Here is a 20,887-nt window from a genome sequence, read left to right on the forward strand (position 1 = left end):
ACAATCTTGAAGTAGTTTGAAAACCGCATTTTAATCATTAGAAAGGTTAACAATTATTCATTTGAAGAACTGTTATAGATTTGATATAGTATAAGAATCATTTTTTTATATCCACATAATGGATAAAATCCTAGTCACAAGAGTATATTGTACGTCACAGAAAAATGACATCTTGGCATTTGGGGCCTTTTTTTAAAAAAAAAAAGTGAATAAAAAGATCCATATCATCATTTAAAACTTGTAGTGAAACATCACTGACAGTTTGTGAGTTCTCAATGAAAACTCTGACGCCACTCGCGTCAACACGTAGACTATGTCGCATATACTTCGCTTTGGAAAATGATTCTCCAGCCACAATTACTTCTTCAAAGTCAGCTTAGTCACAGTAGGTCACTTCCTCTTTGTTTCTTGGTTCCTTTTTCCCAGAGTTTCACATTTTTTAGGCCGTTCGAGGAGGTGTTCGTGCCACGCATTACCTTGCAGCTTGTGTTTGTCCCCAATTTGCTTCGCATCATCTTTTGTTCCGAAGAAGATATTACTTTTTCTAAAATATTATTCCTGCTTTAAGGTAACTTGAGAAAATTTATATTTTCATTAGAAAGGCAGGTTTATATACTAGCTATAACAATTAAAATACTATTATTTAAATATCTTTGTTTCCCAGGTACAAGTTTCATATTAACTATTTTACCTCTCATTATGGACGATGAAGTATGAATGAATTTCCAATCACTGACACTATGTAATATGTAGTAGCTGACGAGAATGCTGCCTGAGACCAATTTCAACAGAACTAAAATGCAGGCCAACCCATACAGAAGTTTACTATGGTATAATTATATGACACTTTTGCTGTTTTACCATGATTTTCTTATACTTATTTTATGCATTAACAATAGTTATGTTTGTTTTGGCGATGTTGAAGCCCATATGTGCCCATATTGCATGCTTAATTACTGATGGGCAGCTATAGCGTTATGTTTTGAGGCCTCAGCTCAATCATTCATCATTATATCCCTCAGTGATGTTAGCAGTCATAGTTAATTAACCTTGTGATATTTGTTTCAACATCACCCCCTATGAACAATTTTTTAAGTCACTGTTCCACATTGCTTGTGCTGTGCCAGTGCTAAAATGCAGTGCTCTGTCAATTAGATATACCCCAGTATTTGTGGATATATCATAAGTGCCTTTATCCCAGCCGTATACATTACCATACTTGAATGGTCTGTACCATGCTTGTCTACACTTTACTTTGCCTTCACTGTGTTTTACTGCACTTCCTTATGCCTTTACCAAGGTCAACTTCTATCAGGGATATGCCTCAAATAATTAGCTTCACTGCGGCCTTTGACAGAGCGTCACTGTTAATGAGACATTGCAACTCAGAGAAGGCTCATCTTAACTAAAACAAAGAAAGTAAAATAAACTGAATATAATGGCAGATGTAAGAGTTACCAGTACGGAAACACATTAAAAAACATATCAAGGTTTAATTGCTGTACTCTCTATGTACTCATTTGTATATTGCACCGAGATGAGTAAACCCTGACTGCCAGACCACAGACAAGGTTTTTTTTTTTCTACACAGGAAACACCTGTGATACTTAGGGCCTCGCAACTGCCATGGTGCTTTGAGATCACATCGCTTCAAGCTTTGTCTGTAGCTGTATTTACAGGCTTTTAGAATGCATTTTCATTTATTTTCTGAACAAAATACAAACCCTGCCAGATACACTTAAAAAACGTTATATGCTTCACATGGTGCTCACCCACAAAGGGGATGTATACCTAATAAGCTCTACAGTAGCAGAAATCTCTTGTGAACCAATTTGTTTAGATTCACTGAAAGTAGTGCACACTAATAGGTGCTTGCTAATCAGTAGCCCACACACTTGGTTGATTTGGTTGAATGTCTGTGCTGTAATGAATAGATTTTCATGCAGTAACCTGTGTTTTATGAGTTTTCTCCATGGCTAACATAAAGGAAAATGTGCTTGGTCCATTCAGTTCCAAAATGAGCCTTGTGAGGCGAGCTCAACCCAGAAGACAAAGGGTTGACGGTTGGTGTACTTATCCAGTCATTTTAAACCCAGGTCTCTTTAAAGGGGCCCCAGATACAGTCACAGACAAAATAATTGGCATCCTAAGCTTATTAGACTATTCAATGTAATAGATTAAAGACGGTCACAAAATACAAACTTATTTAATTTAAAGGATTCATTCCTGACAATAGCACTGGCACTCCTGCTTAGTGTATCCACCTTTTGCTTTGATTGTTACATCTTGTAAGTGAAATCTGGGCCCTCAGCTCAGACAGATTGGATACATAAGGCATGGCTACAGCTTTTTTCAGATCACTCCAAAATATTTCTATTGGATTGAGATCTGGTGATTACAAAGGCCATTCCAGAATTTTTATCTTCATTTTCTTCAAGAATTCCAGAGTGGACTTAATTTTATGCTTTGGGTTGTTTTTCTATTGGAAGATTAGCTGTCTGCCAATTGGCCTACAAGCAGAACATAAGCTGTTGCTGCTGGAGAAGGACAATGAGAAGGATGATCTGTAGGAGTCTGCCCAGCACTTGAGCTGCAGGGTAAGTATGTCACCCAACAATACAACACACTACACTACACAAGTAACAAGTGTTTTTTGTGTAGCTCATATGGTGGTCTCCTGTTTTGCAGGTTTTTTCTATGTCCTCCTTCACAGCCATGAGCAGTGGTTCTTAAACTTTTTTTTCGTGGACTGCCTGGATTTAAGCCCACTAAATCAAGGAGCATCTCTATAATTAAAGGTAAAGTAGTAGTTAAAAGGTTCAACATCACTGGTGAGGCAATAGTGTCCGAGAAGCCAGTGAAAAGTCTAGGGAGATGGTACAATGGGGATCTAAAGGACACATTTCGTGTGGGAGAAGTTAGACAACAAGCAGTGGAAGGGTTGGAGAGCATAGACAGCAGCGCTTTACCAGGCAAACTGAAACTCTGGTGCTTTTAGTTTGGTGTATTGTCAAGACTGCTGTGACCACTGACTGTGTACGAGGTTTCCTTGACAACAGTTGAGAAGCTAGAAGCTTTAATCCGTTCATACGTCAGGAAATGGTTGGGAGTTCCACGCTGCCTCAGCAGAGTGGGACTTTATGGTAAAGGAATACTGCAGCTACCAATCTCTGCTCTAGTTTAAATGTGCCAAAGTCCGACTGGAAATGACATTAGTAGATTCACACAGCAAATGCGTAAGGAAGGCAGCACCTGTGTTGAAAACTGGAAGAAAATGGATGGCAAAGAAAGCTGTGGAAAATGCTAAGGCTGCCCTTCAAATAGGAGATATTATGGAGCAAGTTCAGCATGGAAAAGGAGGTTTTGGTCTCAGTTCAGCTCCTCCTACATGGCACAAGGCAACCCCAGCTCAACAGAGGAAGCTGGTAGTCAATGAGTTGCAAAAGCAGGAGGAGAGGATCAGGTGTGTAAAGGCAATTTCCAGGCCAAGCAGGGAGAATGAATGAGATGGGAGAGTGTGGAACAACGCAAGATCGGCTGGCAAGACCTATGGACAATGGAACAGAGCAGGATCAGTTTCCTCATCAGATCAGCATATAATGTTCTCCCATCACCACAGAACCTAAACCTCTGGGTGAGTGAGGATCCCTCATGTCCTTTGTGTTCATCACCTGCAACATTAAGGCACATTTTGACAGGATGTAAGGTGGGTCTTAGACAAGGACTGTTTACTTGGCGCCATGACCAGGTGCTGCGATGTTTGGCCTTAACATTGGAAGACAAGCGTAACCTGACCAATAAGTTGCCACCAGTTCCATCAAAGCATTACACACAAAAGGAGAGCAACCACCAAGAAAAGGTGTTAAAACCAAGCCTCGCCCAGGACAACTGGAAGCTGCTAGAGACTGGAAAATTCTGGCAGATGTTGGTCAACGGCTTATTTTTCCACCTGAGATTGCCACCACTAACCTTCGACCAGACATTGTCTTGTGGTCTGGATCAGCATGCCTTGTTCATCTGGTAGAGTTAACAGTGCCATGGGAAGATGCTGTGGATGAGGCGTATGAGAGGAAGAAACTTCGGTATGCTCAACTAGCTGCTGAAGCGGAACAACGCGGATGGAGAGTCCAAGTTTACCCAGTGGAGGTGGGTTGTCGATGATTTGTGGCACACTCTACAACCCGGTTTCTCAGAGACGTCGGGTTCAGTGGCCAATAGTGAAGAACTTATCTGAAGCATCAGAACGGAGCAGCAACTGGCTGTGGTTGAGACGGAAAGATTCTGGATGGGAACCTCAAGCACAGTATAAATAAAGCAACGCTGATGTACAGGTAAGTAAGCAGGGCTGAGCTGAGAGGAGGATGGAGGGGGGTGATACTGGAACTCCAGAATCACTGTTGAGCCTTCTTGAGGTGTCATGGGCTAGTCAATGAAACACCGAGGATGGAAGGTACCCACTTGAAGACCCCAGCGATGTACCCTACTTAGCTCAATTCAGACGGTTGTCATGCTGATGCGCTTGGGAGACCACACTGGGTTGATCCCCGGAGCCAGCATCTCAGCTGGTGTGTGTGCTGATGCGCTGGGGAGGAAAAATGAGCTGATCCCTGGAGCCAGCATTACACCTCAGCAATAAACACTAGACAGAAGGATATCTACATTATCAGATGGAAAACAATGCAAATGGATGGAGATCACATTAGTTTACTGCAAAGCTATGTCTTAGTTGGTGCTTATCTTGGCGAGAGCCGAGTTCAAATCAGCATGAAGTTCAACATCTACTGTCATGTAATGGAAATCGGGGGTTACGAGGACGACAACTCGAGCATATTCCCGAGTTCTGTGGTTCGTGGAAACGTGGAAAAAGTTGAGACCACCCACCTGAATTTTTTTTTTTTTTATGTTTTCAAGTAAGTAGAAGCTTGGAGGTTAACAAGCAGAAACTAACGATCTTGCAATTATATCTCTAAAATAATTATCCAGATATACCTTTTATGCCATTAAATCTACATTTTTAAATATAGCTGTGCAAAATGATTGCTGGTGGGTGTTTTCAGGACTATTACAGAGCGAAAGTAGAAAAAAAACAGGATGTTATTGCTCACGGCTTTTTTAAGGAAAAGGGAAATTCAAGCAGAAACCCCCAATTATTACAGATGTTCAAAAAAACTCCTACACAAAAAATAAAAAGATTGTGAAGTGTTTTAAATAATAATGAAGTGAACCTTCCTACATGATGCTACATTCATTATTATATTCATTATTTTACAAAACCATCCACTTCCACTTCCACGTACCTGCCTCCCAACTACAGATCTTGTTGTTCAGCTGAATGTTAAGCCGTTTGTCTTTGAACTGTATGGTTTGCCGTGCACGTCCAGCACTCACCTTTCCATTCAGTTCAATGGACTGAGATGCCTGAGATGTGGCTGTCTTCCACAGATTTCCTGAGGTTTCCCCTAAAAAAAAAAAAAAAAAAATGTGAGTAGGTTTTTTTCTTTACCTGAGTGCTGAGCGGTTCGTATTTAGTTTTGCGGGGTGCGTGATCGAGCTGGAGAGGCTGGGCTCTCTCACCCAGCGCAGTCATGTTCTGGGGGACGGACTGTGTATCAGCTGCTGATTTTCATTAATTTCAATATTTGGGGGTGTAGGTGGTGGTGCACCACTGTGAGGTGCCTTAATTATGGTTTGGCACCCTTGTCTTTTTGGGGGGAGGTGGCCCATATCAGCCTCTTATCTGAGGCACTGGGATGCATGTAACTGTTCATGTTTTTCCATCCTGCCTTGCGCAGGTAGCCATCGGCCAAATTTATCTTTCACTCGAGCCCTGAGCACCCTCATAGTTCATTAAATCTTCTGCAACTGCAATCATCATTCATTCATTCATTGCAGATTCTCCATGCTATAAAAACAAATGTATTGACATTTTTATAGTATCCCATTTGCGGTTGGTATTTCATGTTTCACATCTTACCAAAGACACCCACTTTCAATGGAAAAAGTGTATGCAATAATACACACAAACACCCACACATCCACACACTACAACCATACCGAACACACACAGTGACTCACACATTCACATACACATAAGATTAAAGACACGCACAATTATATAATTATGTGACGGGGTACACCCCACCCATTTGTGTATTTGTGTTATTTTATATTTGTTATTATTAAAATGTACTGTTGAATTTGTATAAAACACACTGTTTTGTTATAGTTGTTTTTGCAGCATGGATGGGGTTAAACCTCCCTATTCATGCTAACCCCATGCAGAATGTGACTATCTCCAGATTGATTGATTGATTAATTGATTATTAATTTGGAGACGGTCACATTTATATAAACCTGCAGCTTTGGCTGATCGAAGGAGGTGTTCAGAGGTGGAACGATAAAGCAAGACAGTAGGAATTGAAACTAAATATAATATAACAATTGCTAGGTGCGCTGTCTTTTCACCAGCGCGATACTTGTTTTATTTAGTGCTCGATTTATTTTGTGTTTTGTCCTGTATTGTGTAAGAAACAAAGATTGATCTTTCAAGCTGGTTTCTACATTAAGTCTTGCTACCCTGACTTTCTTGGTATAAGGTAATATAAAACCATTTATGCTAAATAATCACACTGCAATTGCCCAGTAAATACATTGAAAAAACAAGAGTTGATGTGTAATTACAGTGCTGACACGTATGCTTTTTATTTATTTATGGCATGGAACAGTAGGTGTTCTAAATAGGAGCTATAACAGACTTAATAGTAGTTAGTATATTTACCACACTTTTGATCTTGGTAGATTAAAAAAAAAATCAACACTGAATTACATTTTTAAACTGATCAAATTGTTCATCAGTAACTGTCCAGACCACCTAGAATGTAACATTAGAAATACAGTATACTAAGTTTCTTTGTAGCCATATAGCTGTATTGTACATTTCAAAAATGAATTATTATGGACAAATCAAGGCAATACAGAAGCTTACTTCAACCCCTTTGACTGATATGATCAGCTCACTGAAAACAGGTCACTATACATTATCTAACTATTAACAAATAATATATTGAAACATATTTGTTAACAGGTTAGTAAACTATTAATTAAGAGTAAATAAACATAAAAAAAAAAACATAAAGTACCCAGTAAAATAAAGTATTTCCAACGGTTCTTCTTTCAGTATTTGTTTTAAGAAGGAATTTATACTGAGTGAGTTGAAGACAATATACAATTCAGATTTCATAGAGCGGGAATAATATAGAATTTAAAATATTTCCCTTCTGTTGTGCTGGTTTTACACGTTACTTCATTTAGTATTCAAGTTTCAGAAAAATGTCTCTTTTGAACTTCATCTAATTTGTTTTTAATATTCCAATCATTATTTTGGAAGAAAAATTTGAGACAACAATCAGATTTAAATGAGAAGAAAACAAAATGCTCAAAGATTTCACAGAGATGGGAAAACAACATTGACGAGCACACTTTCTCCCTGGGAAATGCAACTGGACTTTCAAAAGCAGCATGTGGTTTCAACTTACCAATGAAACATTTTTAATAATTTTAAGCGCTGATAGGATGCATAGATTTTGTGTTTTGATATGCTGTGTTGTGTGTTGAGTAGCAGATTACTAGTTTGGGGGCTTGTTATTTTGGGGAGATTGAAATCCTTACCTAAGGACAGCCTTGAAGTTGTCACTTTAAAACCATGGCCAGCATTCTTAGCTCAAGAACCCGCTGCACAAAAAGCATGCCATCCTACTCTTGGCATCTTTGACACAATCATAATGAAGCTTGGCTTTTTAAACTTGAGCCTGTATTGTTTAAAACACAAAACACATTGTTTCAAAGAAATTTACATTATCTAGTGCCCTCTTCAGGAAGAAATAATTTTGTATGTCATGTGAATACAAAATGGAAACACAGCAAAACATATAGGGCCTTATTTCTACAAATCTTACATGCAAACACATCTTCTAGTGTTGAGGAAATGCTTTCTTTTCACTTTTTTGAAGGGTGGTGGCTAGTAAGTAGTTTTAGGTGTATCAGGTTATTCTGGCAGAGTTGTGTGTTGGCAAGTTCCCACAAGATCGATCTGATGTGATCAGCAAGATGAGATGCCAATTTGTGCTTCCTCTATAGTGGCCACAGCTGTTCTTAACTGTTCCTGGAAAGGTCTGCAGTACTTCACCCTTCTATTAAATGACTACTTGGTCCTACACAAAGCAGGGCACTAACTCAGGAGTTCTATAGAAGCAGTACTGTATATAGGCATTACCCTAGTTGATACATCTGTTTACATGTTTTTAGTCTTCAGGAACAAAAGTAAAAGATTAATTTAATGTTTCTAAATTCACGAAAACTGCATCTTCATATTACCTGTATAACAGTACAGCCAGGGCTATGCAATTATTTAACAGGTATCCATTCTACACCTTTTTCAGGAACACAGCTCATCAGTCTTCCACATCACAGAACAACGTTTCCAATTTCTCAAAGGGGCCCTATGCGACGTGATATCCCATCTCTCATTCCAAACTGCAACAGCTTTTTACCCACCCGAGAGTTTGGACAGAACTGTGCAACCCGAATCCAGTTGGTAATACAGTCATTTCAAAACTACTTTTTCTCCAATGGAAAGTAGCTATGTAATTGCCAATGATGTTCTTATGAGACCTGTGATATAATAAAAGTCCCTGCATTTAGAACAATTCCATTCCTGCTCTTCTATATTTTATGATGATATCAGCAAGAATGAAGAATGGCATTTTCAGCTACCTGTTGAAGTGCCTCAGCTTTGCTGTTCTGTTTCAAGGTAGGCACTGAAACACTTCCTGTTACAGGATTTTAACTTTGCAAGGCAAGTGTTTGATGTGGCTCATTTAACTGTTATGTCTATTTTAGAAATGTTTCTTGTTGTAGTACAGCTATTGCTATCTCACTCTGACTTATACTTACTCAGTTGGCTTCAGTTTGAGTTTTTCTAATTCTGGCACCTACAATTATCCAGACATTTACAGTAAATTGTATTAACTATGGTTTTATACAGCTGTTTGATTGTGTAAAGAACAAGGTTTCCCCATTAACCTGCAGCATTCTGCATGCTGCCTTCCTATCACAGTAATCCTAATACACATCTGATATTTGCCTTGAGGAATAAATGTGAAGTTAGCACAATGCTTTTGTATGGGTTTAGGTATGCCATCTAAACTGTCAGAATACTTCATAATCCAAACAATTTGGTATTTCTCTAAGCCATGTGTTCAAGGTAAATTACTTATTTCATTTATTTACAGTCTTTGGAATTAGCCAAATGTTTTTCATTAAACTTTTTGTTATTAAAGATTAATAATTTACTGGAACTTGTATTAAACACAATATAAACTGTAACTATAGTTTATAAAACTATGGGGATTGAAACATACAGTATGGTAACTGTGTGAAACGGTTCTGTGAAATAGAATTGTAAGTGTCTGGATGTAGACAACCCTTCAACAAGTATAGACACCCTCCATGTTCAACTGCAGTGTGTGTGCATATACATCTGAATTATACATGTGTTTAAAATCTAGACAAAAGATACATTGGGCATTTTAGACATTGAGAACACATTTTTAATGCATAGCTTCTATCATATTCTAAGCTCAAAAATAAAAATTGATCATGTGAACTGTGCAATTATCTTTCTAACTGATAGTGTTGATACTACACTTCCCCTGGTGGCTGATTCATGTAATGACTGGTTCTGTATCCACCCTGTTTTTATGAAGCATACTCTTTGGGATAAATTGGGAGGACTTTCGTTATTCTCACTGTTTTAATAACTGTTCACTGATGTCATAAATGTCTTAATGTCTTAAATCTCATAATGGTTTACATGATAGCGCATGAAAAACATCAATTTCCGATGGTTGTTTTCGCTGTTTTGTGCTACACTGCTTTGTTGCATAATAATAAGAACCCAATGGATGCAAACTGTTGTATTTTTTCGACTGTATTTATTTTATTTTTTTTTGATGTTTGCACAGTTGCAGATTCAGCACAAGGCAGATATGCTCAGATGCTGTTTCAGAATTTACTCCAGGACTACTCAAATGCTTTGAGGCCAGTGGAGGACACAGACAAAACCTTAAATGTCACCCTTCAAATCACCCTCTCGCAGATTAAAGACATGGTGAGATCAAACTTCTGCTTGACGAATGATGTGCTTCAGTGTTTTCATACTCAAAATTCATAGGCAGAACTACAGGCAGTTTAAGTCTGGTGATTCAAGGGATTAAAACAATTTGGTCACACCGTATAAAAAAAAATAATAAAAAACTAGCATTAGTTCAACACCTACAGTAGCTCACTAACATCTTCATTTTTTGTCAGTTAATGTATAGTAACCTATTTACAAACTAATAAAAAAGGCCATCTAAAAAAGGAACTTTTAAATATGTTTTAAAACTGTAGTAATGTTGAACAAATTAGATCTAATATGCTATTAGTTTATAAATAGGTTACTTTATGATAAGTAACTTTTAAGACAAAATTAATAACATTTGGCAGTGTGTTGGTAAGCTGTTGGCTAAAAAATATAAACTAGAAGTTGGCACGAGTAGACAATCTGGGTATGCAATAATCTGGGTATGCAATAATAAGATGTTTTCATCTTCTCTATGCATGATAAATGGTTAAGTACTGTATATGGTACACAAGCCTTTTTCTTCAGATGTGTAGACTTGTACAGATTCTTTTAGTTCTTAAAACTATGAGATAATTAAAAAAAAATCATTTCAGATTGAATAAACTTAATTACAGAAATGCATGCTGTGGGATTAGCGGCATAATAACTGCATTGTTGTCAAATGCTCACGTATTCTGTACATTCGCCAATCTATGATTCATAACTTGGTAGTAAGGAGAACTTGCAAGGTGTGGCCCAGATCAATACTTTATCTGCACCTAGCAGCAATTTAAAATAAAATGATGCAGTTGCTGTTTTTTTTTTTTTTTTTTTTTTTTTTTTAATAATAGCAAGAGTCTCATTGAGACAAGAGTCTTTAATTAAGGGGAGCATGTACAGCATTATGATGTTTAGATGGCAAACTAGATTTGAACTTAGGTGGTGGGGAAATAGAATGAATATGGCAGCAAAGCCCTTCAGTAGTTCATTAATTGCCCAGGACACATTTATAGGGATATCACAATTTAGCAGCCGCAGCATTTCATTTGTATAGTGATTTGATTTCTGAATTTCTAAAGCAGTATAATTTTCATACATTATAACTGCAGTCTTTCCTTTTCCCCACAGGATGAAAGGAATCAGATGCTGACAGCGTACCTGTGGATACGGCAGACCTGGTATGATGCCCATCTCAAATGGGACAAGGATGAATATGATGGCCTCGACAGTATCCGGATCCCCAGCAATCTGGTATGGAGACCTGACATTGTCCTGTACAACAAGTAAGTAACACTCAATTTGAACTCCCTTTTTGTTGTTGCTGTAAGCAGGCCATGAAGCCAGAATTAAACATGTTTTAGTCGTAAACAATAAAAAATAGACTCGTAAGAAACAACTTTGGTTGTGGAAGTTGGAGAAGTTACTTGATTGTTCTGAGAGGTTTCTTTGAGGAGTCAGTGATTAGAAAAAAAATATGTGCTACACCAAAGAGGAAACAATGTGCATAATGGGTAACATATACCTGATGTATGAATTTTCTACTTTGTTTCTACTCAGAGCGTTGAAAAACAACATGACCTTTTTGGTGTTGAGTAACAGTATGTTTATTGTAAACCCGTGGAAAATAAGATTTTTTTTCATCTGACTGAAGGGTTTCGACGACAATGGAAAATGAATTACCAAAAAGTAACAACATCATGTTGTCATCTACACAGAGGCGAAGGATTAATAAAAATGAAAATGATGTGAGCCCTAATAATAAAGCCTTGAGGTGTCTCAGCAGGTAGACAATACACCCGTGTTTACTAAGTGAGCACTACTATAGGGTCTACCGGTGAGTTGAGGAGAGGCTAAAGGATTGACAACAGCCATCCTTAACCTAGTCCAGTACCTTCAAAAGTATGTAAATGAATAAGTAGTGAAATTGTAATTGACAGGGAAAATGAAGACCCACTGTTATGACATTAGAACAGAAAAGTATTATTCTTTTGCATGGACCAGGCTACTATTGGAGCCCATGTATGTTTTCATGTATTCACAACATATTTCTTTCATAAACTTTATTAAGTGTTATCTATGTGGAAGTGATAGTAGTTGTCATGCTACTGGACTTGGTGACATTAAATTACCTTCCAAACTAAAGGGAAAGTTCTTGTCAGCAAGAGAAAAAATAAGGAACCAACTGGTGTTGCATTCCTTGGCTGCTGTTTTGATTGTGTCAACATGACTGCCTGAAAAGCAAAGTGTCACTTGTTAACAGCAAGGACTCCATACAGTTTGCCTGTCTTGAGACTTAAAAATGTACTGGTCTTGAGAAAGCAACCAAAGCAGCAAAGCAAACAAAAAACATAGAAACCAACACATTAATACGTTATTTCAATGTACTCACCAAGTCTAACGTGACATGTGGGCAGATTCACACAAATAAGTGCTGCCAAATGACATCATCAGTTTTAAGTGTTGAGAGTGCAGGATATTCACTCTTGACACTGAACCAGAACTCCGGGACAGAAATCGGGCACATGTTCCTTCAATTTCAGCTGCCAGCAAGTCCATAGCATCAGGCGTGCCCTGAAAACGGTTTTGCACATAATCATATTTTGTCATGTCTAAGCCGGGAAAAAAGACACAAACTGTGATGCTTAGCCATGACCTACGTGGTAGGCTGAATAATTTCATTGTCAGCCAGGAACTTGCAAAGCGGTGGGAAGGATTCATAATTTGACTTCAATAGATTATTCTTACAAAAAGCCATTTTTTCCATAAATGCTGTGATTCAATCACTCAGCTGAAAGATGTTAGTGTCCTTTCCTTGCAAACCTGCATTCAGTTCATTCAGTTTTGAAAATATGTCTGTGGCAAAGGCAAGAAGGCACATCTTATTTTGATCACAGAGACCATCGACAAATTTAATTTTTTGCAGTCCATTGCATACACAAGCAACTCTTCTCTCAGTTTAAAAAATTGTTCTAGTACCCTTCCTCTTGAGAACCAACAAACTTCAGTGTGGAACAACAATAAATTATGATCAGAGCCCATGTCTTCACACAGTTTTGCGAACAGGGTGAGGCTTGATGTAGTTCACAATGGATGTGGCCTGCTGCAAGACTTCACCTAGCACTGTGCTTAAATCTTTAGCTGCCAGTTACTCTCTGTGGATCATGCAGCGAGTCCACACAGCAGACAAAGCAACTCTCTTCACTGAGGCACACAGCCCTGCTTTATCGCCTACCACAGACGGTGCACCATCTGCACAAAGACCCACCATGCGATCCAACAGGATATTGTTGTCCTTTATGTAGCCATGCAGCACATTGAATATTTATTGCGCAGTCTCATGTCTTGGAAGAGGGAGACAGAATAGAATGTCTTCGAGAATTGCACCCTCCCATAAATATCGCACAAAAGCTAAGAAATGTGCATCAAGCCCCTCACTGCTCAAATCAACTTGAAGTGCAAAAGCATCCATGTTTTTCAGACGTTCCAGCAGCATGTTTGCTTGATTTGCTGCTATTGCTTCAATCCTTTGCTTCACAGTGTTGTTGGAGAGGTATGGCTCTAAGCTTGTTTACCTCAGTTTCCCCACACATTCTCACCATATCGACTGCAGCAGGCAAAATGAAAGTCTCCCCAATTGTGTGAGGCTTCTTGACCTGAGTGATATGGTATCTCACCTCAACTGATGCCTGTTGAGCTTGATCAGAGACTGACAAGGCTCTCTTGAATTGCACTTGTTTTTGCGAAAGACCCTATTTCCGTGCTTCCTTGTGAAGGGTTTCCAAGTGTCGCTGCAATTTATTTGGCTTAATTATTTCGCTATATAACACCTTGTGACATATTAGGCATTTTGGCTTTTGTTCATTTTTCACAAAGCCATACTTAAGGAAAGCCTTGTTATATTTGTGATCATGTTTCTTACCCGCCATGATTTGCATTCACATTAAAAACAGTACTCACTGTTGGAAGTTGATGCTCTTCATAAAAAAAAAATTAAAAAATCCATGGCACTCTTCTATAACAATGAACAACTCAAACTGAGGGTGGAGTGGGGTGTCTCAGTGATGTGCATTTGAGGCTAATGCGTAGGAGGGCTGTGCATGGTAACGGAGTTACGTGATTGGTGGAGATCAGTAGAGCCTATGTCACACTGCACTGAGAGGCTGCAACTCCTTGCAGTGTGATGTGGAGTGTGCAAGCAGGAGAGACACGAGGTAGCTTCTTGCAACCCCATCCGTTAATGGGGCGGCACCACAGTTTGGGAACCACTGCTTTACATTGTCAGTTAAGCTGTGTAAGCAATTGGCACTTCCCCTTCTATCTGACAATCACTAAATAACTTTTACTACACCAATTCTTCTCAGGCTTCCCAGGAAGACTGTAAAAAGCCTCAACAGGGTCTTATTACACAGTTGCTCCAAGATCTAATCATCCGATGTCCCTGTGTCAATTGAAGTTTAATGACGAAAGGGAGAACTTGATTCAGTGCATGAATATTTTAGCTAGGCTAAGCATGCAGGCCTTTTACCAGTAAACTCCAATCCACAAGCAACTTTGTCTTTGGAATCAACCAAAAATCTGTTTGGGCAAGATTACTTTGTCCTCCAATTAGCTGTGGAAATAATAATTGATTACTTGTGAATTGCACTTGCTGTTCCAATACGTGACTTGAAACTATCTGATTATCCTTCATACTGTAACTATAAAAACACACACTGGGAGCACAATGTAGTAATTCAACAAGAAGTATTTTTCATTGTCTTGAAAATTATTTTATTAAGTTCATTTTAGTATATGAGGCTAGCAAGCATATTTTTTTCTGAAATGCAGTTGACATTTACAACGTATTTCATGCCTGTTACTTTTAGTAGCTTAGTGGCTCCTTTAGCAAAGCTACATGTGATAAGAGTTTCATAAATTAGCTTGGTTGTTGTATTTGCCTCATCTTATCTTTTTTCTTTTCTCTAGGGCAGATGATGAGTTCTCAGGACCAGTAGACACCAATGTTGTTTTGAGGTACGATGGTCAAATAACTTGGGATTCGCCAGCGATAACGAAGAGCTCCTGCGTTGTAGACGTGTCGTACTTCCCGTTTGATGATCAGCAATGCAACCTTACCTTTGGCTCCTGGACCTACAATGGCAATCAGATCGATATTGACATGGGAATGGACAGCGGGGATCTGTCGGACTTTGTTGAGAATGTAGAGTGGGAAGTCCACGGCATGCCAGCCGCTAAGAACGTCATCATGTACGGCTGCTGTTCAGATCCATACCCGGACATCACTTATACATTGCTTCTCAAGCGGAGGTCATCATTTTACATTTTTAACCTCCTTATTCCATGTGTAATGATATCTTTCCTGGCCCCTCTGGGTTTCTTCCTGCCTGCAGACTCAGGAGAGAAGGTTTCTCTGGGAGTGACTGTCCTTCTCGCCCTCACTGTGTTTCAACTGATGGTTGCTGAAAGCATGCCACCTTCTGAGAGTGTGCCCTTAATAGGTAAGTGTGCCTTCCCTAGCTGGACCTAACAAAGGACCTTCAGAGATTAAAATGCTATTACAGAAGTGGTGCGCAAAGTTTATGGTGCGCCCCCGGGGGGGGGGGGGCTACTATGAAAGGGGATATGTAAAAATTACATTCTTTTTTTTTTTTTTTTAATTATAGAACATTTTAAATTAATACATGAAAAGACATGTAATTAGTCCAAGTTCTTATCTTTCAAATGAGTTGTAGACGATCACTCAAGGACTTGAACAACTTTAAATTCTGTTTTATGTGGCGGGTGTCAGTGAAAGTGCACTGAACAGCTTGTCTCTAATTTACCACCGAAGGACATAACCATGTATTCCCCCCCCCCCCCCCCCCCCCCCCAGATTTAGCTAAATACAACCAATAAATGTTAACAAACACATTATTAAAAGTTTTGGAATGTATAATTTATTTGCCATTGTATGCAGAGGAGGCGGAGAAGCTGAGAGATTGTCTCTCTGCAGCATACAATTCCAAATCAAACAATTCAATGGGCAGGGGCTCATTTGCATGTTATCTTCAGATTTATCTGGCAAAATTTTTATTTTGTGAAAACCCAGATTTCTTTTTTCAGATTTATTTGCTGAACGATGTTTTTCAGATGTATCTTAGGTAAATGTTGAATCGCCAAGTGTAAAAAAAAATCTTTAACTTACATGTATTTTTTCTGATTTATTTGTTAGAAATGTTATTTGTTAATAATGGTAAATATTAACTCGCCATGTGTAAAATTTAAATTCACAGATTTATTTGTTAGCAATCCAGCATTAACGTGTCAGCTAAATATTGAGTCGCCAAGTGTTAAAATAAATAAATAAATAAATAAAAGTGGAATTTGTGATACACATTTTCAACATTTATAAATTATATCTGAAAGTACAAATTTAAAAACTTTTAAGAATGTATTTGTTAACATTTATGTATTTAGCTAAATGTGGAATTTTTGTGGTTAAATCTAAGAAAAAATATTCAATTTGTTAAAATATAAAGTTAAGTTCTAACACTTTAATATGTGTATTGAGGGGGGTCCATTTTTTATATCCCTATTGGACCACAATACCAGTTTTTCAGTTGCTATTGGTTTAGACATAGTGTGAACTATGCATCAGCTGCAGTGTCACTTACAAGAACATCTAACCTGTAAGATGGAGCACAAAGAGGTTAAGTGATTTGTTTGGGGTCACACAATAAGTCACTGGCTGAGCTGGGATTTGAACCAGGTACCTCCTGGTTGCAAGCATGTTTGTTTAACCACTGGATCACACAGTCCTCTCTCTCTCTCTCTCTCTCTCTCTCTCTCTCTCTCTCTCTCTCTCTCTCTCTCTCTCTCTCTCTCTCCTCTCTCTCTCTCTCTCTCTCTCTCTCTCTTTCTCTCTCTCTCTCTCTCTCTCTCTCTCTCTCCTCTCTCTCTCTCTCTCTATCTCTCTCTCTCTCTCTCTCTCTCTCTCTCTCTCTCTCCCTCTCTCTCTCTCTCTCTCTCTCTCTCTCTCTCTCTCTCTCTCACTGCTGTGAATGAGAGACGAAACTGCAGAGAGCTTAAGAGATAGATTAATTCTAAGATGAGATAGGAGAGATGAGTACAACGAGAAGGGGGGAAAGGCAGAAGAGAGCGAAGGAGGCGCGGGTTTTGTAGTTTCTATGTGACGCCACCCTTTGGCAGGTTTTATACTACGATGTAGTCCTACCGTAATCCCTAGCTTTAGATTTAATGTATTCATTAGTATTTTAGATGTAGTTCCGCAGTGCATTTCAAAGGGTGCCGCTCTTGTACTGCAGGCTAGCAGATTCAAACTGCAGAGATCTGGTTCAATTGCTGTGATTACAGGGTTATTGGAAGCGGAACAAAAATAAGAAGCTCAATAGAAGGAGATGCTGTTGTGGTTTTCTTGAAATAATTACCTTTTGTTTATTAGTTATTGGTAATATCACTGGTTTCTCTTTTTGGTTATTCATCTTTTGGTTCTTTACTTTTCCCCCTTAAAGAACCCGAAGACACTCATCAGTAGAAATGGCGGACTTTAAAATATGGGTTAGCGTTCCTTTAATTATATTCACAAGACTTTTGTACTGTGTTGATTCATTTAATTGTTGATTGGTAATTATAATTGTTCAGATATATGAATAATCTTTTTAATGTATTTTCCACAGGTAAATATTACATAGCGACAATGACAATGATTACAGCTTCCACTGCACTGACTATTTTTATCATGAATATCCACCACTGTGGAGCAGAAGCAAAACCAGTACCGGGCTGGGCAAAAGTGTTCATACTGGACTACATGTCCAAGATATTCTTTGTCTACGAAGTGGGTGAGAACTGCACAACATCTCAGATGGATAAAAAGAAAGAGGTCAAGCTACAGATGGAGGAAACTGTTAATGGAAAACGTAAGAAAATGCAGAATGCAAAAGTACAGGCTGAAGCATCCAAGTGTAATACCAAGTACAATATGCCTGCTATGGAAGAACACCCAAATGAGTGTCTGAAAGAGGAACTTTGCCCTGAGAAAATGAACATGTACATGTGTACCTGTGCCCAGCATGATAAAATTGCAAAGAATATTGCATATATTGCCAACTGCTTTAGGGAGCAGAAAGCGACCTGTGCAAAAGGAGCCGAGTGGAAGAAAGTGGCCAAAGTTATGGACAGATTCTTCATGTGGGTTTTCTTTATCATGGTGTTCCTCATGAGCATTTCCATTATACGATAGGCAGCCTGATTACAGAGAATGTACTGCCACATGCACGCCACTAGAACTACCCTAGTACAGTGCTTGTATACATGGAAGTCATTAACGCATCCATTTCACACATTGTTATGTTTCAATATGAATAATCCAACAAACAACTATTGAGGAAAGTCTCTTTACTCCCTATTAATCCTGTTCCCCGGTGGACATAGTGAAAGTACATGGAAATGTGTTATGTGAAAAATACAGCTACATTGTAGGGCAGTGGTAATAATAAGATATGATATAATAATAATAATAATAATAATAATATAATAATAATAATAATAATAATAATAATAATAATAATAATAAAATGCTACAGTTTCTTAAAATATACCCCATAGTGTTAGACTCAGTGGGGTTAAAATCACCAGCATGGCGGTCATTTCCAGTCACATTCATTTTATAATACATTGAGTTCATAAAAAAATACTCTATTACACTGTGTTCTTAAACAGAATCTCTTTTTCAAATAAAATCTAAATGTTTCAGCCAAACAAGAAACCGGTGCTGGTACTTCAACGACTACAACATATACAGATACAGTCAGCTTTTTATTATGCGTCCACTAGATTGCAATGCTGAACCAACCAAAACAAATCTAACACCATTATACCTGAAATATGCACTGAAACTAAATATGTTTTGTAGTTTATACTGCAATTTAAGTTACAGTACTGGAAATCAGCATTCACAGTACAATCATTAATGTGCTGTATTTGAATGGTATTTCAAGCATTGATAAAAGCGCAAAAACAAAAACAGCAATTCTGCATCTTTCAATATTGAAAGCCACAAGAAAAGACTTATTACACCATGTAACAATTATTATTTTTTTTTGTTCCTGGGTAGTAAGTGTTATTTCCTAATTGCTTATGCCTCAAAAGTATAGAAAATGGCTATTATTCCCCACAAAACTTTGCTTTTGTGACCAGGACAGTGATATTTCAAAATATCACTATTTCCAATGGGAAAACGGGCAAATGTGTGTCTTTTCGTTCACATAAAGTCAGAAAAAAACAACGTATGAATCCAAAGTAATACAAAAATGACTACAAAAGATTTAGAAGTGAGTAGTTTTTCGAGATTTACGATTATACTGTATTTACACTATAATCGTAAATCTTGAAAAACTACTCACTTCTAAATCTTTTGTAGTCATTTTTGTATTATTTTAGTATAAATATATGTTAATTTGGATCCATATGTTGTTTTTTTCTGACTTTATGTGAACGAAAAGACACACATTTGCCCGTTTTCCCATTGGAATAGTGATATTTTGAAATATCACTGTCCTGGTCACAAAAGCAAAGTTTGTGGGGAATAATAGCCATTTTCTATACTTTTGAGGCATAAGCAATTAGGAAATAACACTTACTACCCAGGAACAAAAATCGTGTTACATAGTGATTATACTTACAATATGAAGTACAAGTGCACTTATGATAAGCGTTACTGTCGGCCTACACTTCCTTTACTTTATGAAATGCATTGGCAATGATATATTACTGTACCTTTTAACTGTTCAATTACCAAATAAAACCTACATAATATAGTAACAAACAGAAATATCAGAAGTACTTACACAGTTCCGAGGTGTAGTGCTGGTCATATACAGTATATTAGTTAATATTTATTTCTTAGTATATACAGGACGAAGCCTCCATTATTTGATTAATATTTAAATATAAAAATAGGGTTTTAGTCCTTCACAGATGTCATATTTATTATCAAATTAAATTCACCATTCCATTATTCAATGTTTTCAAATATATCAAAAGAAATATGGCTAAGTTATAAAATTATGCTTTTCAGTTTCACTATCGAGAGGTTAACCAGTCAAATAACTAAGTCAAGATAATAACATTAAATGTATGTGTGTGTGTGTGTGTGTGTGTGTGTGTGTGTGTGTGTGTGTGTGTGTGTGTGTGTGTGTGTGTGTATATATATATAGCTAAGCTTAAAGGATCTCAAATCATTCATTAATGCTTACTTTAGTATTCATAACAGGCAAAAAGAAACTCAACAGACACAAATTATTTAGTTTATTAATGCTCACAAAAATAACGAGGCCAAGTTGTGATTATTAAACAAGATGAGCTGGACAGTTTGGACAGGGAGAGAGAAAGAAACAGCTGGACAGTATGGACAGGGAGAGAGAAAGAAACAGCTGGACAGTATGGACAGGGAGAGCGAGAAAGAGACAGCTGGACAGTATGGACAGGGAGAGAGAGAAAGAGACAGCTGGACAGTATGGACAGGGAGAGCGAGAAAGAGACAGCTGGACAGTATGGACAGGGAGAGAGAGAAAGAGACAGCTGGACAGTATGGACAGGGAGAGAGAGAAAGAGACAGCTGGACAGGATGCCTGAGAGAGAGAGAGAGAATTTGAGAGAGGAGAAGGACAGAGAGGAGAGAGAGTTGAGAGAGAGAGAGAGAGAGAGAGAGAGAGAGAGAGAGAG

At 38.0% G+C, this 20,887-nt stretch overlaps 1 protein-coding gene across 2 annotated transcripts; it reads left to right on the forward strand.

Moving 5' to 3' along the window:
- Positions 1-2,694: 2,694 nt before the first annotated feature.
- LOC121300717 (neuronal acetylcholine receptor subunit alpha-9-I-like) lies at positions 2,695-18,637 on the forward strand. 2 transcript variants are annotated; one of them, XM_041229493.1, is made up of 6 exons: positions 2,695-2,798; positions 8,439-8,809; positions 10,023-10,168; positions 11,291-11,445; positions 15,128-15,660; positions 17,839-18,637. In XM_041229493.1, exons 2-6 carry the CDS (start codon positions 8,731-8,733, stop codon positions 18,402-18,404), a joined length of 1,479 nt encoding a protein of 492 aa, XP_041085427.1. In that variant the 5' UTR covers positions 2,695-2,798; positions 8,439-8,730; the 3' UTR covers positions 18,405-18,637. The 2 variants fall into 2 exon arrangements, with proteins under 2 accessions (XP_041085427.1, XP_041085520.1); XM_041229586.1 differs by having other exon boundaries at positions 8,439-8,593.
- Positions 18,638-20,887: the final 2,250 nt, after the last annotated feature.

Source organism: Polyodon spathula, chromosome 1 (genome assembly GCF_017654505.1).
Source record: "Polyodon spathula isolate WHYD16114869_AA chromosome 1, ASM1765450v1, whole genome shotgun sequence".
Lineage (NCBI taxonomy): Eukaryota > Metazoa > Chordata > Actinopteri > Acipenseriformes > Polyodontidae > Polyodon > Polyodon spathula.

Coding starts and splice junctions, on each gene's coding strand:
- LOC121300717 (XM_041229493.1), top strand. CDS start 8,731: ATGATGATATCAGCAAGAATGAAGAATGGCATTTTCAGCTACCTGTTG. Junction 8,810..10,022: donor CTTTGCTGTTCTGTTTCAAG/GTAGGCACTGAA, acceptor ATGTTTGCACAG/TTGCAGATTCAGCACAAGGC. Junction 11,446..15,127: donor GACATTGTCCTGTACAACAA/GTAAGTAACACT, acceptor TCTTTTCTCTAG/GGCAGATGATGAGTTCTCAG.